Source organism: Eublepharis macularius, chromosome 11, assembly GCF_028583425.1.
Source record: "Eublepharis macularius isolate TG4126 chromosome 11, MPM_Emac_v1.0, whole genome shotgun sequence".
NCBI lineage: Eukaryota > Metazoa > Chordata > Lepidosauria > Squamata > Eublepharidae > Eublepharis > Eublepharis macularius.
In genome coordinates this window covers 8,288,544-8,306,385 of record NC_072800.1, presented here as the reverse complement: position 1 = coordinate 8,306,385, position 17,842 = coordinate 8,288,544, and the positions used below count along the sequence as shown (strand labels likewise).

At 42.2% G+C, this 17,842-nt stretch overlaps 1 protein-coding gene across 3 annotated transcripts in view; it reads left to right on the top strand.

Moving 5' to 3' along the window:
* Window positions 1–17,842, top strand: part of GALNT1 (polypeptide N-acetylgalactosaminyltransferase 1) — a 176,224-nt gene that overhangs the window by 19,200 nt on the left and 139,182 nt on the right. For all 3 annotated transcript variants that reach the window (XM_054990995.1, XM_054990994.1, XM_054990993.1), the window contains one exon: window positions 4,973–5,197. In XM_054990995.1, coding sequence (XP_054846970.1) covers window positions 5,059–5,197 — 139 coding nt within the window. In that variant the 5' untranslated portion in view covers window positions 4,973–5,058. The remainder of the gene's footprint in view (window positions 1–4,972; window positions 5,198–17,842) is intronic.

Here is a 17,842-nt window from a genome sequence, read left to right as displayed (position 1 = left end):
GAAGATAGAATTAAAATTCAACAAGACCTGAATACTCTGGAGAAGTGGGCAGCTGTGAATAGGATGCAATTCAACAAAGACAAGTGCACAGTATTCCATCTGGGCCACAGAAATGGGAAGCACAAAAATACTGGCTGGGGGATACACTTCTGGGCAGTAGTCTATGTGAAAGGGATCTTGGGGTAAGAGTGGACTGTAAACTGAATATGAGCAGTCAGTGTGATGCGGTGGCAAAAAAGGCTAATTCAATCCTGGGTTGTATCAAAGGGGCTATAGCATCGAAATCGCAGGAGGTCATAGCCCCTCTCTATACTGCCTTGGTCAGGCCACACCTGGAGTATTGTGTGCAGTTCTGGAGGCCTCACTTCAAAAAGGATGTGGACAAAATCGAGAGGGTGCAGAGGAGAGCGACAAGAATGATCAGGGGTCTGGAGACTGAGCCCTACGAGGAAAGGCTGAGGGCCTTGGGAATGTTTAGTTTGGAGAAGAGGAGGTTGAGGGGGGACATGGTTGTTCTCTTTAAATATTTGAAAGGCTGTCATTTGGAGGAGGGCAAAGAGCTGTTCCAGTTGGCAGCAGAGGGTAGGACACGAAGCAATGGGCTAAAACTGCAGGCACAAAGGTACCAGCTGGATATTAGGAAAAACTTTTTCACAGTCAGAGTAGTTCAAAAGTGGAATCAGCTGCCTAGGGAGGTGGTGAGCTCCCCTTCACTGGCAATTTTCAAGAAGAGGCTGGATGAATACTTGTCAGGGATGCTTTAGGCTCATCCTGCACTGGGCAGGGGGTTGGACTAGATGGTCTGTATGGCCCCTTCCCGCTCTATGATTCTATGATAGAAAGGTTAATTAAGCCCACAGATCATCATTCCTTCTTGAAACAAAGGATACTGCCTGGCACAGCCCGGAATGTATTAAAAGAGACTATGAGGCTGTGGGTAAAAAGCTGGAGGACCTAGGAGCACAGATTATGATTTCATCACTTCTTCCTGTTGATGTTCATGGCTTAGGAAGAGTGAGAAGAATATTGGAAATAAACAACTGGCTATGCAGATGGTATTGTTAATGAAGTTTTGGTCTCTTGGACAATGGACTACGCTTTAGAGATGAAGGACTTCTGTCAGGAGATAGTTTGCACCTTATGAGGGTAGGAAAAATGTGTTTGGCAGGAGCCTTGCAAATCTGGAGCAAGAAAATGAACAAGGAAGTGATAGGCCTAATGTGGGGAGAGGAAAGTGAAATTTTAATAGGTGTAAAGAGAGGGCAGGAATGTTAATTCCTTCTTTGCTTCGGTCTTCTCTTGCAAGGAAACTGATCTACATGGCAAATAGAGAACACATGATGAAGGAAGGGAATTGCAGCCTAGGATAGGCATTGGGGTGAAATCAAGTCCTCAGGGCCAGATGAATTGCATCCTAGGGTACTAAATGCAGGTCTTTATAGGCTGAAGTTGGGAATAGTGTTTTTTAATTATTGTGTTAGGGTGTTTTATTGTGATTTTGTTGAATATTGTATTTTTGTATTGTTTTTAACCATTGCAATTGCTGTGAACTGCTTTGAGATTTTAATGGAAGAGAAGTGGTATAAAAATTGAATAAAATAAATAAAGGAACTTAATCTCAGGCCTGGCTAGGGTTTCTCTCAGACTCTCCACTCCATCAGACACAGCTGTTTGAGTTAAAGGTCTTTATTAGAGATTTGCTCCCTAGAAGTACACTGTACATAGTAATTGCTTGGAATGCCAAAGCAAAGTCCTCCCAAAAAAGTTATACCCCCAGTCTCCTCCCCCCCAGTTCAAACAACAGTCAGTTGAAGGTGGCGCAGAGCTGTGAAGCGTGTAAGTCCTGGAAAAGAAGCGGAGCTGAGTTTCTCAAGGTCAGTTGGTTCCCAGACGCTCAGTCTCAGCTGTACTGATAACACCGCTCAGTCCAAACAAAGCATAGCAAAGGCACAGTGAAGCAAGAATGCAGCTACACTACTACCCCCCGCCCCCACCCCACCCCCCATTAGATATACATTCACAGGTATGGCAGGCAGGCTGGCTTGCCTGTCTGACTGTTGCTGATGTAATTGCAGAGTCTCTGTCATCTTTGAGAATTCTTGGAGAACAGGTGAGGTGTCAGAAGATTGGAGGTGGGTAAGTGTTGTCCCCATCTTCAAGAAGGGGGAAAGAGGATCCAGACTACCAACCTGGCAGTTTGACATCCATACCTGGAAAGGTTTTGAAACAAATCATCAGTCAGTCAGTCCTTGAGACTGCTGTGATTACTATGGGTTCCTCAAGAACCGACTAACGTTATCTCCTTTTCTGAGAGAGTTACTACTTTGTTGGATCAGGTGAACACTGTAGACATAGTTTATCTTGATTTCAGTAAGGCTTTTGATAGGGTTCCACATGATATTCTTCTTGGTAAAATGAGGTTTGGATCCTATTATTGTTAGGTGGATTTGTAATTGGTTGACAGATAGCACCCAAAGAATGCTTGTAAATGGTTCTTCATTCTCTTGAAGTGCCTCAAGAGTCTGCCCTGGTCCCCGTGGTGTTCAACATCTTTATAAATGATTTGGATGAAGGAATAGAGGGAATGCTAATTAAATTTGCAGATGATGCTAAATTGGTAGGGGTTGCAAATACAGTAGAAGACAAGATTCAAGATGACCTTGACAGGCTGGAAAACTGGAGTAAAAATAACACAATGAATTTCAGCAGAGCAGAATGTAAAGTTCTGCATTTAGGTAGGAAAAATCAAATGCATAATTATAAGAAGGAGAAAATTTGTCCTGGCAGTAGTACATGTGAAAAGGATCTAGCAGTCCTAGTAGATCACACACTGAACATGAGTCAACAATAGGATGCTGTAGCTAAAAAGGCAAATGTGGTTTTAGGCTTTATCAACAGAAGTATAGTGTCCAGATCATGCAAAGTGATGGTATCACTTTACTTTGTTAGACCACACTTTGAGTACTGTGTTCAGTTTTGGGCACCACAGTTTAAGAAGGATATTGATAAGCTGGAACATGTCCAAAGAAGGGCAATAAAGATGGGGAGGGATTTGGAGACCAAGGCCTATAGGAAAGGTTGAAAGAGCTGTGTATGTTTCGCCTGGAAAGGAGGTGACTGAGAGGTGATATGATAACACATTTGAAGGGCTGTCACATAGAAGATGGAGTTGGGCCAGAACAAATGGGTAAAAATTAAGTTTTCAACTAAACATTAGGAAGAACTTCCTGACAGAGCAGTACCTTGGTGGATCAGGCTTCTTCAGGAAGTGATGGGCTGTACTTCTTTGGAGGTTTTTAAGAAGTGGCACACCTGACAGCCGTGATGATTATGTAACTCAATATGAATTCAGGCAGATAGGCAGAGGGAGGGCATGAAGAGATGAGCAGGTGCCTCTAGTGGCCTTTTCATATATATATGCCCAGTGTAATACCAATTGCCCCTTTGGGATTAGGAAGGAATTTTCCTCCAGGACATATTGGATGGGGATCCTGGAGGTTTTTGCCTTCCTCTGGGCATACAGCACTGTGGGGTGAGGTACCTGTGAATGTCTTGCTTTGTGCAAGGAATTGAGCTAGATGACCCTTGGTGTCTTTTCCTGCTCTGTGCCTCTCTATGCTTCTGTCTTTGTCTTAACTTTAGGAGATACGTTTAGAATGTCAACCAGGCCAAATTCTGTAGCTGATTTTTTTAAATGCTTATGGAGTTTAATTGTTTCTTAGCCTCTTTCCCAAAAGAGCTTGGTGTAAATTGAAACCATCACTATTTTGAAACAACATGACACGGACTCACCATAACATCCTGAGGAATTATTCATTCTCTTTTTGAACTTTTTTAGTACCATCCTGCATGATAAGCTTCCACAGACTATTATTAGTCATTTGGTTGGTCCTAATAATTTGGATTATTATGTGGATTATGTTTTGATTTTGGATTTTACTTTGAGACCCACATGGCTGCTAACATCATCTTTCCGCAGCAGGGGGTCAGTAAGAGAAACTTTGGCTGATTACTATAGGTCTAGGGGGTGAATGGACCTCATTTATGGCTAAAAATAAATGGTACCATAAAGATGGCATAAAGATACGGTAACACCTCCCCAGTGGTATTCTTGCAATATTTGGCTAATTTTAGATAAATGTTCAGTTGAGCTGCCAATTGGTGTGCGTCAGGTGCCAAACTCAGACAGTTAACAGGAGAGCAGGCAATGGGATATTCCAAGGGATAATCTGAGAGTGTGACTACAAGTGACTTTCTTCATGTGGAGAACACTAAGTTTTTCTCGCAAAGTGAAGTCCGAGTGGTCCTTCCCCTCTCTGTTATAATCACTGCCTGAAGAGCCACAAGAGGGCTTTGTTTGGGGGTCGGCAGCTGCTACTTTCTCCAAGGGTGTCCTGCAGACTGCCTGCTCCCGGGGAGCTGCTCTGGAAGCGGCCGCATCGGTGAAGCTTCAGCTGCAGTGACAGTGGAAAGATCTGCTGCAGATTCTTCCGCTGTTGCTGCGGCTGAAGCTTCACCGACACTGCCACTTCCAGAGCAGCTCCCCGGGAGCAGGCAGCCTGCAGGACGCCCTGGGAGAAAGTAGCAGCTGCCCGCCCCCAAACGAAGCCCTCTTGTGGCTCTTCAGGCAGCGATTCTAACAGTGAGGAGAAGGACCATTTGGACTTCAACTTCCCAGGTAACCTTGCGAGAAAAATCTAGTGTTCTCCACGTGAAGAAAGTCACTTGTAGCTTTGCTCTCATTGTAAAAGCTCAGGCTTGAATCATTGGTCTTGCATTTTGCTTTAAGTGGCTATGGTACAGAAAAATGGTATTGCTATGTTCAATAATATCTGGCTCACTAGTACCTGTTTTTCAAACAGTTATCTTTTAAATTACGTATATTTGGGTTAACTTCAACTTCTTTAACATCTTACAAAAATGTAATTTGAGTCTTAAGTTTGTTTTTTAATGTGTTTGCTTTTCTCTGCAGATGCAGAACATGATCCCCGACAACAGATTTAAAGAAGACTTACTGACTTCAATGTACAACTATTTTTGTATTTGACTTAAAGTGCCATGAGAAAGTTTGCATATTGCAAGGTGGTTCTTGCCACCTCACTTGTTTGGGTCCTTTTGGATATGTTTTTGCTGCTTTACTTCAGCGAATGCAACAAATGTGACGAGAAAAAAGAGCGAGGCCTACCTCCTGGAGATGGTGAGTAGATGTCTTCTTACATATCAATACCACAGTTTCTGATTAGCAGGAAAAAATGGTCTCAGAAGAACAATTACTTGCCTGTCCATAAAATAAACAAAATAATAAGTTAAAAAAGGTAGTAATAAGAAAAACACTTTTGCTTGTTTCCTTAAATTTCCTAGAACAAGATCAGAGAGGTATTTTAAATAAAAACTTTTCTTTGGAACAGAAGAGATGCTTCGTAGTCTTGCTCACTTTCAAAAGTTTAGATTGAAATAGGGAGGTCTGTGCAAAGCTTATGTGGGCACGTGGAGCTAGAACTTCAGGTGCTGGCTGTAACCTGTAGCAGCTGAAAGGCCATAATTTTTTCTGCTGAGGACCTGTTAAGATGGGCAGTGGAAAAGCTATAAACAAATTGGGTGTGGTGGACCGAGGCAAAGTAAGCTCTGAAGAGACATGCTCAGTCTTGCATTTGGGAGTGTTGTAAAATTCAGAACAGTTACTGTTTCAACATAAGAACACAAGAACGGGCTCTTGGGTCAGATTGAAGGTTTATCTAGTCCATTTAGCTTCATCCAGTCTAGATTTGTTTCCCACAGTCATCAGAGTCCCAGAAACACTCTAGATAAGGCGTGGAAGCCAAATACCAGTAGCTTCCAGGCAACTGGCATTCAGAGATATACTGGCTCTGAACATGATTTAGCAGTCGTTGCAAGTAGTTGTGCCTACACTGACACTGAGAGACACTGAGAGATCTCTGTCTTTTGGTGCTACACCTGTGAAGATGCCAGCCACAGCTGCTGGCGAAACGTCAGGAACTACAATGCCAAGACCACGGCAATACAGCCCGGAAAACCCACAACAACCATCGTTCTCCGGCCGTGAAAGCCTTCGACAATACAGTTGTGCCTATTCTTCATGAATTTGCCTAATCCCTTTAAAAAGCCATCTAAGCTAATGGCCATTGCTGCATATTGTTGAAGAGAGTTCCATAAGTTAATTCACAGAATCACAGAGTTGGAAGGGGCCATACAGACCATCTAGTCCAACCCCCTGCCCAATGCAGGATGAGCCTAAAGCATCCTTGACAGATATTCATCCAGCCTCTTCTTGAAAACTACCAGTGAAGGGGAGCTCACTACCTCCCTATGCAGCTGATTCCACCTTTGAACTACTCTGACCATGAAAAAGTTTTTCCTAATATCCATATGTAATTTAATATGTAAATTAATAGGTAAATATGTAATTTAAGCCCATTGCTTCAAGTCCCATCCTCTGCTGCCAACTGGAACAGCTCCTTGCCCTCCTCCAAATGACAGCCTTTCAAATATTTAATGCCCCCCCTCAATCTCCTTTTCTCCAAACTAAACATTCCCAAGGCCCTCAGCCTTTCCACGTAGGGCTCAGTCTCCCGACCCCTGATCATTCTCGTCACTCTCTTCTGCACCCTCTCCATTTTGTCCACATCCTTTTTGAAGTGAGGCCTCCAGAACTGCACACAGTACTCCAGGTGCGGCCTGACCAAGGCAGTATAGAGGGACTACAACCTCCTGCGATTTCGATCCAATGACCCTTTTGATACTACCCAAGACTGAATTTGCCTTTTTTGCCACCGCATCACACTGACTGCTCATATTTAGTTTACAGCCCACTCTTATTCCAAGATCTCTTTTGCTTACACTACTACCCAGAAGTGTATCCCCCATCCAGTATTTGTACTTCACATTTTTGTGGCCCAGATGTAATACTGTGCACTTATCTGTTTTGAATTGCATCCTGTTCTCAACCCACTTCTCCAGAGTATTCAGGTCTTGTTGAATTTTAATTCTATCTTCTTGGGTGTTTGCCACTCCTCTCAATTTGGTATCATCAGCAAATTTAATGAGTAGCCCGTTTACCCCTTCATCCAGATCATTGTTAAAAATATTGAAAAGTAGCGGGCCCAAAACCGAGCCCTGTGGCACCCCACTGAACACATCCCTCCAATCTGATGAAACGCCATTGACGACCACTCTTTGGGTGTGATCCTCTAACCAGTTCGCTATCCACCGAACTGTCCTATAGTCCAGTTCGCAGTTTTCTGGTTTACCCATTAGAATGTCATGGGGAACCTTATCAAAAGCTACTGAAGTCCAGGTAAATCATGTTGACAGAGTTCCTGCAATCCAGTAATCTCATCACTCGATCAAAGAAGGAAACCTGGTTGGTCTGATAAGTTCTGTTGGGGACAAAACCATGTTGAGTTCTCTGGATCACTAAGTTGTCCTTTAGATGCTTACAGATCGATCCCTTTAAAATCTGCTTGAATATCTTCCCAGCAACAGCAGTCAGACTGACCGGCCTGTAGTTTCCCGGGTCATCCTTCCCTTTCATAAAGATTGGGATAACATTTGCTCTTCTCCAATCTTGTGGCACATCCCCAGTCCTCCAGGAGGCCTTGAAGATGATGGATAGAGGCTCTACAGGTTCTCTAAAAAGTTCTTTGAGCGCTCTTGGGTGCGCCCCATCCGGCCCAGGGGATTTGTATTCATCCAGTGCAGCCAGATGCCTCTCTACAACCTCTCTGTCAATGTCTAATAGCCCCCCAGGTGTCCTGTTGTGTCTCCTACCAACTCTAGATGGGCTCAAGTTCTTCTGGGAGAAAACCAAAATAGTCATTAAGTCTGTCTGCTTTTTCTATGTCCTGCATCAGAGTTTCTCCATCTACTCCCACCAGTGGTCCAATTGCCTCTTTTACCTTGCATTTGCTTCTCACATATCTGTAGAAGTTTTTCTTATTGTAGCAAGCCCCCAGGTCAGACCCAGCTCATACTGAGTTTTGGGTTCTCTGATGGCTGATCTGCAGGACCTAGTAACCCTCATATATTCCTCTTTATATTCTCTCCATTTCCTGAACATTTCCTTTCCCCACCTTAGCTTATTCTGGAGCTCTCTGTTCATCCACATCAGTTTCTTGGAGCCCTTACCACGTTTCCGTCTTGCTGGAATAGTGAGGGCTTAAGCTTGCAAAAGCTCATGTTTGAGAAGAGCCCGCCCTTCACTCGCTCCTTTCCCTTCCAGCACACTCCCCCACAGAATGACTCTCATCAAGCCTCTGAGTTCATTGAAGTTGGCCCTATGAAAATCTAACCTATGAATCTAACCTACGAACTTCCTTGGCCCCCCACAGCAACTGGAATTCAAGGAGGACATGTTCACTTCCCCCTAAGGTCCCCACCACCCCATCTACCAATTCTTCTTTGTTGGTTAATATTAAGTCTATTATGGTCGAGCTTCCTTTACCATTTGAAAAAGGAAGTTATCGGCCAGGCAGGTCAGGAAATTGTGTGAGTCTTGTCGCTTTGCTGAGTTTGTCTCCCAGCACACATCAGGGAAGTTGAAGGCACCCTTAATTATAAGGTTCTGATGTCTGGATACTCTACCAGTCTGTTCAAGGAGGGCAGCATCCATTTCCTCTACCTGGTCAGGCAATCTGTAGCAGACTCCAACAACAATACCCTTTGTCCTTCCTCCCCTCATTTCTACCCATATACTTTCCATCGGGCTGTCAACCACATTCTCCAGGACTTGCTGACAATCAAGCCCTCTCCTCACATTGCGATGTTAGAAGTAGTACTTTCTTTTGTGTCTCTCATATTAATCACCTTAATTAATCGTTGATGTATATATGTTCCTACTGGGTAGTTTCTGCGTCATTTAATTTGTCATGTCAAATTATTTATGTATTTGTTTCAGCAGTTTCATCTCTCTATTCCTGTGTTTGAATTTGTGCTTTTCAAATTTCTGCAATGCATACCTCATTGTATTGTTTATTGAATGTCTCAGGTGTTGACTTTGTGTAATCTGCCTTGAGTGTCAGTGAGAAAGACGACTATAAATAGCATAAGTAAATTAACTGCCCATCAACACATGATGCCTTGGGTTCTAGCATAAAAGGGGGAGGGGGAGTTCTCTCTCTCAATTTTCTCTACACCATGCATAATTTTATAAACCTCTGTTGTGTCCCTCCCTATTGGCTTTCTAAACGGAAAAACCTCCAAAGTTTACCTTAACTCATAAGGAAAATGCTTCACATTGATAACTTTGGTTGTTTTCTGCACACTTTATAGTTCTGTAATACCCTTTTTTGAGAAAGGGCGATGAGAAGTGCAATCGTCTGCAACAAATACACTTGTTAGTTAGTTCTACTTCACCTTTATTTGATTCTGTTCTTCAGAGTTCATCCTCACAAGTAATGGTTCCAGTTTGCGTAACTATCTGACATCTTCCACAGCAAAGATGGGTGTGCAGAATTCATTCAGCTTCTCTGCAATTTCCTTGCCCTCCTTTAGCAATCCTTTTACTCCATTGTCATTTACTCCTTTTACACCTGCCCAACTTTGTCTTTCATTTGTTTCTTGCTGCTGAATGCATTTAAAGAGACGTTTTTGCTTTATCTTTTCCCAGTATGCTTTGCAAATGCTCTCATCTTATGCCTTATCAGATTAATGTTTGTTATGTAAGAGACTGTGCAACCCTTTACTTTTCTTACTTGGACAAGAATGTGCATTTTAAAAGAAGCATTATTACCATTTATGCTTTTGATGCTTCTCATGAACCAAGTTGATAATCATAGTTTTGATGATGTGTACCTGGAAATGTAGATTTGAATCACTCTGTCAGAGTAGCTTTCTAAGTGACCTTGGGTTGGTCATTCTCTCTGCTTAACCTGCTTCATAGAATGGTTGTTGTGAGATAAAATGGAGGAGGAGGAGAATGAGGTTGTGTTAAGCGGCTTTGGTTTCCTATTCAGGGAGAAAATCAGGGTATAAATAAATAAATAAATAGTAGTGTCATGAGAAGTGATTTTGCACTCTGATGACAGTCTCAGTCAGCTGTTTGGTCTTCCTGACCTTTTCTTTGGAGAGGGATAGAAAAAAGCCATTTTGGTGACTGTGATCTAACCCAGGTGTTCAAGCTTGTAGGGACTGAATGGTGAATTGAGCGTTGTGGTGAGATTTTCTCGTGAACTTGAACCAATCAGGAGATCATCTGGGTGCAAGTGAACATGAACGTCTCTGAAACGTATGATGAGGTTGATCAAGAATTTTGTGAATACTCTTGGTGTGGTGGACAGGCCAAAACAGGATGGCTCAGAACTGCAGCGTTTGTTTTTAACATATAATCTTAGGTATTGTTGAAGGGCTGTCAGAATTGGTACATGGAGGTATGTTTCCGTGAGATCAGTAGATGTCATGTGTTCTTCTGACTGACTGGTCACTGAGACTGAGTGCAGAGTCCCCATTCAGAAGTGATACAATTTGATAAACTTGTTCAAAAAAAATGAGGTCTAATAACACCCTTCAGTCCCTATTCTTTTTAGGGACTGAGAAGAAGAAGATTGAGTAAATCCCTTTCTGGTGGGCAGCTTTCAAATTGTATGGAATAGCCTTGTGGGACTATTTGCAAGGCCTGCCTGCTTGTCAACCCAGGCTTGATGGTAAAGAGTAGTTGGCCTCTCACAGGGACAGCTAGAAGGTCCTGTCTTAGAGATCCGGGTGTTAAGGTCGGATCTCTTTCCACGTGTGGAGAACTGTCTGTTTGATCTTGGGACAAGGTAAGCATTATCCCCATAATACAGCTGGAGAGTTGGGACTGAGAGGACTGGTTTATCCAAGGCCATGTGGCAAGTTCATGGCAGCAGTGAGATTTGAACCTGCAGAGTACTGCATCACTGTTCAGTTACTTAACCATTATACTACAAGTGGGGTCTTGAAAGGACCCCTCCCCCTTATTAAAGGACTGCCTAGATTAACCCCAGGATGGCCATTTGGAATCTTGTCTGGACCTTAGTAGTGTGTGATGTGAATAAAAGGCTGAGGGCCAATGGATCGCCTCTCCGATTGAGTGTTTTTGGCAACACGTTCTTCTGTCCTAGGTCTCAATCTAGATCTTTCCCAGGGCATCCCCAAGTAGCTTGTCTCTCTGAAAGAGTCAGGACGATATTTTTAGAGTGTGAATCTGCTGGCCATGCTCTTAATCAAGCGTGCCGGCTTGTTACTGCTGTCAGGATCATAATCCTGGAAGAAAAAGGTAAATGTATCCAGGATGATGTCTGTCTTGAAGGTATTGGCCTTTACATTTCTGTTTGCCCCTTTTGTGGTAGCTTGCCACTTGCCCGTTTTTGTGGTACCTTCAATGTGGGCAGCTATTGTTGTACAGGAGGAGTTGGATCAGTTTCCAGATCCATACTCCTGACACTCTTGAGGCAATTGAGACAATAGCTGTAGCCTTAATAGCCATGGTCCCGGCCTTGTGAGCTCTTGTTAGCATGGCCTCTCTCCTCTTGTCTAAGTGGTATCTGACTGATCCTTACCCATCTTCTGACCCGAGCCCAGATGACTGAAGTGTAGCCACTGGAGTTTCCATCGCAGGTACCTGCAACAACTCATAGCAAAGAAAGGTAGTGAGTACAGTTTGTTTTGGGGCCAAGTTTGGGGATTATTAATTGGTGTATGGTTTAGACCACTCAGCCTTGAACCTTCTCCCCAAATATTCTGGAAATGGGAGGACCTTTTCTGAGGAACCTTCACTAGGAAGAGACTCTTGTTTCCCTGAGATGGATTTGATATTCCCAGTCTAAGGGTCCTACTCCCCCAAGAGTAATTTCTACCGCTCTAAAGCTGAGAATGTCTTAGATAATAAATACTGGTAGACCTCAGATTCAGACAGCTGGGCTGACTGTTCTGGTAGGGATATTTCCTCCTCTTCTACATCTGAAGGAATTCATCCTTCTCCTTCTCATTACAGACTCTATCTGAGGGTGATCCCCCTGCTCCGTGGGGATCCCTGACTGATAAACATTACAATTGCCTTATTCCAACTCAGACCATCGGTCAGTGTTATCTCCTCAGAATGGCAGCAGGACACCAGGGTCTCAGGAAGAGGTTTTTCTCCTCATCTACCTAATCTTTTAAACTGGAGTTAATGGGGAACAAACCTGGATCCTTTGCATACAAAGCAGAAGCTCTTCCACAGAGCTACAGCCTTACTCATGGAGGGAGGAGGAGGTAGACACCGCACCACTATTTTCTCCCTCCTGGTTAGTCTTAAGAGTTAAAAGGTTCAAATACACCAGCAAAATTGCGCCCTTTATACATTACCCATCTGACAGGGAAAGGCAGGGCTAGATCCTGTAGTAAAAGCAGGGCTAAATCCAAAGGGGAAAGGCCTGCCAGGAGATTGGCATGGGCACATTCACATGGTGCCAGGGCTGAGGAGATTCCTGGAATCTTTATAGGGCCAAGGTGCTTCTGACTGGCAAAGTAACAGGATTTTCTCCCTCATAGTCAGTCTAATTGCTGACAGGAATTCTGAAGGTATAACACGCTCGGGGGAACACTTACGTGGCCCTCCTGGCTTGTCAGCTGGAGCTCTGGGTGTCTGGATTATGTTTCAGCCGAGTCTCTCCTGCCAGGAGATTGGCAAGCGCATTGCGATGTTTCCCGCCAAAATTGCGCTCCAGCAGGTGGCACTGTTCTCAGATGGCTGGCTGAGGCACGCTGTTTTAACAAGCTCCCTCTGTGGAAGATGGGACTGTATAGAGGCCTGCGTCTCTTCCAAGGCCATTTCCTTGCGCTTTTCTCTGCTTCAGAGCAGGATTGTGCCATCAATTTAGAGCCCGACTGCTTCTTTTAGCGTTTAGAAACTATACACGGCTGATGCCGGAAAGGTGCCGGGATTCCGTTCCTGCTGTGCAAGCAGGACGGTACCGGATGACTTGGCATTTCCTGCTGTAATTGGTGCTGTAATTAGGCTCCCCTCCTCGCCGTCCATAAAGCTCCCATAGGAGTCAGTCAGCTCTATTGCCCATAGGCTTGAAATTTGTGGCGCTCAGAAGAAAGGCAAAAGTAAAAGAACAGGATAGCGAAAATGGAGGGAAGAATAGTCTGAAGAATCAGAAGTGGAAAGAGGAAGTCTGAATAGAAAAATCTAGTTAAGAAAGTGAAATCAAATGGCAGAGCAATCTGCCAGAGCTACTGCGCTCCCTGGAGGCAGGAAAGAACTGGAGAGAGGTGGTCCCACAGGCTAGACAGGAAGAGGAAGAAAGTTAGTTCCTGCCTCCCTGATTGGATGGTGGGAATCACCCAAGATGTCCTCCACCTCAGAGGGAGAATGAGGTTGTGTTAAGCGGCTTTGGTTTCCTATTCAGGGAGAAAATCAGGGTATAAATAAATAAATAAATAAACGTTCCATTTACATAAAGGCTAAACTTAATAGCACATTGTTTCAAAATGGTTCAACCATGCTCATATCTACTACAGTTTCAAAATGGTTCAACCATGCTCATATCTAGTACAGTTAACGAGTGTTACTCAGGAGTAAGTCCACAGTTACCTTCCCTTTAGTCAATACCATGACTTGCTTCTTCAGTTCTAGATACAGCTGCCCTACCAGTGTTACTAATGATGTTTTGCTGGGGATTGGGGAGGCACAGAAAGAAGTGATTTCCTCTCTCCATGGAGAATTGCCTATGGTGACAGGTAATTTGAAGTTGAAGTGGTTCACCAGAGCATTTGCTCGGAAATCAAGCTACAGCAAGCCAGTGTCTGTCTCCTGTAGTAAAAATATCAAAAACGTTCTAGCGTTTTAGAAATATTCTGGAAGTTTCAGATCTCACTCCTCCAAAGCACTTTTAATGATATATTAATTGAAATATGCACTGAGCACTAACTCGACCATAGGACTAAAACTATGTGTTTCTGAGTTGACCAGACTGTTATTCAGGGAAGCCGGTATAAGGAGAAGGGGAACGTGCTCAATGTAGCCCGTCAAAACTTGTTTCTTCTTGCTGCTATTCCCTATGGAAACTTAATTAATTCATCAAGTCTACCAAGTAAAGTTATAATATAAAGTTATAATGATATACTTTTGTCAGTGATTAAACTGGCAGCATTTATGCATCTTTAGCTATGCTTCTACTGATCCCTGGGGGGACGTCGCATCACGACGTTTTCTTGGCAGACTTTTTGTTACGAGGTGGTTTGCCTTTGCCTTCCTCAGGCATCTTACACTTTACCCCCAGAAAACTAGGTACTCATTTTACCGACCTTGGAAGGATGGAAGGCTGAGTCAACCTTGAGCCAGCTACTTGAACTCGGCTTCTGCCAGGATCGAACTCAGGTCATGAGCAGAGCTTGGGCTGCTGTACTGTAGCTTACCACTCTGTGCCACAGGGCTCTTCTGCTTGTACACTAAACTGATAATAAGGTTTTTTTTTTTATAATGCAGGTCGTTTTGTGCTACTGTTGACCATTTTTAACTTTTCAGTCATTGTATAAGGATGATATATTTTACTGCATTTCATTTGGCAGAAAACAATTTATTGCATTAAGCATATGCTACAAAATGGAGCAATAGGCTTTATATAAAGGAAAATTGGGAGTGTCTTTTCTAATGTGGAATAGCTTTTAAGCACCAGTCAGTTACATATCAACATTGCATTAAGATAAGTTGTTGACTTGTTTGATTTCTGTAGTAGGGCACAACCTCAGTAACAACTTAGCTTAATTATAGTACAGTCTTGGCTTAGTTAACAGACTGGTAAAAATGTGGGGAGTTTGCTTTTTTGCCATTTACATCAGATCTCCTTTCTTTCCAGGTATTTGGAATTGCCGTGTTTGGATGATGAGACTTTCTACTTTTTTCTTTCACATTCTTGAATATATTTGTGTAATATGTCTCAGGCTATGGCAGACAGATCCCTGTACCATTGCAGCGAGAAGTCCAAGTTCTTGGTTAAATGGTTTTTATTCAGAAATCAAATCATTTCCAAATGTATGTCCATAGGATTACTCAGAAGCAAGGAAGTATCTAAGCAGAACACGTTCCGTGACAAGAATAGAAACTTGAAGAAAGTACATCTCTAAATACCCAATCCTTCCCCCCTCCCTACTAAGCCACAGGTTTGCGTGGGAACTGTCCTGGGAATTTTTACCAGGGTTTATACATCAACCTAGACAGGACAAAAGGCATAAGATTAAATTGTAACATTACAGACAGTGCAAGGTCACTTCGGGGAGCTTCAAAGGAAGGAGATAAGCCAGCTGTGTTCTCAGGATGCTTGAGAAACAAAAGTGATGGTTAAGGCATGTGCAAAATGACATTAAGTTACAGCATTAAACATTGGTTCAGTATTAGCATTGGCATGGATGGGGTTCAGACATGACAATATGTTGCTATGCAGTATGTACAAATTGTGTGTTCAAAAGCAAAGCAAACAGTTGAGATTTTTTAAAACTCGCCAGCAATTCAGAGCTAGACTTTTTTTGCTTGTGATAAGGTTTCTTTATGAGTTTATTGTAATTATTAAATACTTTAAATTAATGTGATATATAGTTCTAGTTCTGCTATACCACTTTCAGGAATGCTTGTCTTCTGGCCTATGTTAATCATCTTAAATCTCTGATCACATTTTGGCAGCTTCTTCTTTCATAGTTTCGGTGATTCAGCAGAGATTATATTGGTTAAAAAGAACAAATACTTGCTGCAGGCTTAGTAGTAAAAGAAATCACACATGATCATACTTTATTACTCCTGGCCTAGTTTGCTACCCCAACCAATTTTTAGGCTTGTTGATAGAATGCTTTAACGTCCAAATTATTGACTTAGTCCTGCCTACAGTAAATTCTTGTTTTTTCATCTTAATAATAATCATCATCAATTTATATACCGCCCTTCAGGATAACTTAATGCCCACTCAGAGCGGTTTAAAAAGTATGTTATTATTATCCCCACAACAAATACCTTGTGATGTGGGTGGAGCTGAGAGAGCTCCTCGAAGCTGTGACTGACTCAAGGTCACCCAGCTGGCTTCAAGTGAAGGAGTGGGAAATCAAACCCGGTTCTCCAGATTAGAGTCCCACGCTCTTAACCACTACATCAAACTGGCTCTCTTAGTGGAATATAAAAGGCAAGGATCTGCTTAACATCCAGATGTAGGTTGAAGAGAATGGTAGTGGTGAAGGGTAGAATGCAATAAGGAGCAGATCTTGATTAAGCTGGAGCCCTGATGCCATCTTTAATAACAACAACAACATTCAATTTATATGCGGCCCTTCAGGACAACTTAATACCCACTCAGAGCGGTTTACAAAGTATGTTATTATCCTCACAACAATCACCTTGTGACAGGGTGGATTTGATTTAAATCAAACTGATTTAAATCACGGTTTAAATCACGATTTAAATCACTAGTCACTAAGGCTTGATTTAAATCATAGTTTTCTACATAAAGACTAATTCTTGCTGGTATAACTTTAATATGCAAGTAGATGAAGATTTTTAGAATAACAACTTTTCATATTAGTTTTACAGTTGTATAAAATATTGATTTTAATACTATTAGAAACACATTATAGTTAATTTATTGTGAGATGAATTACCCCCGGTTTAGGTTAATCATTCATATTTGGACAACTTTTCTGTTGTACTTTATTGGAAGGAGAAAAATAATCATTACCTTAATAATAACAATTTAAATAGTTTTATTTATTCAACTGAAACAATAACATTACAGCATATGTTATTTGCTTAAACAAACATCCATGTTTGTTAACTAATTTGGCTAAACAAAATATATATATTTTAAGAAACTTAGACTGTCAGCCCAGCCTACACATGAAAAACTTAAATACTGTCCTCTGTAGCTCACTCGTCATCTTCATCTTCTTCTTTGTTCATAATCTGGAAAAGAAAAACAAGCTTTCCTGCTTTATCGGGTCCCAAACGATTTCTCAATTTAGAATGAATGAGTCCAAAGGAAGAGAATATTCTTTCAACGCCTGCAGAAGAAGCTACTGCTGTTAAAAGTGAAATCATTACTTGAACAGTCTCTAAATCCAAGTGCTTAAGTGACTTCCACCAGTTCACTGGTGTGACTTCCTTTAAAATAGCTTCAGCAAACATATATTTCTTGAATGGTTCCCCCTTAGCTCTGAAGTTTATTATAGTTGGCATTACAGATGGATGATTGCTGGATACCCATGTCATAGCTAACTCCTCTTCCTCAGCACTTAAGTTTTGACCCTGGTACTGGATATTGACAATATTTGCCAAAAAATGAGCTGGAGACAGTGCTTGTCCCATTCGTTTTTTTAATGCTTGTAATTTAATTCTGTCCATGTGTAGTTCTGTTTTTAAGTGTTCACTCAGTTCCTTCCAAATTTCAACAGCATCAGCAATAAAACAGCTATTTTTCTGTATTTTGTTTAAAGCTTCAGAGATGGGTTTCAGGATGCTCAGCATATATTCAACATTTCTCTTAAGCCCAATGTTGAGGATTTTGGCCGTGACAGTGCCATCTATTTTATCTCGATTTTGTTCACAAACTGTCATCAGAATAGGCCAGTTCTTGATATACTGCTCAAAACAGTCTACCACAGAGTTCCATCTAACATCTTGTGGGAGCGTTAGCTTGGTTCCACCCATCCTTTTCAGAGCTGCTGCAGCAAAATGATTGTTACGGAAGTATTTAGCAATTTCAACAACATTAGTCTTTATTTCTGGAACACTTAAGTCTTTGGCTAAGAGATGCAGCAAATGAGCACTGCAACCATATGTTATTAGCTTTGTATTCCCTTCCTGCTCTTCTAAATTTCTTCTCATCTTGGATACATTTGCAGC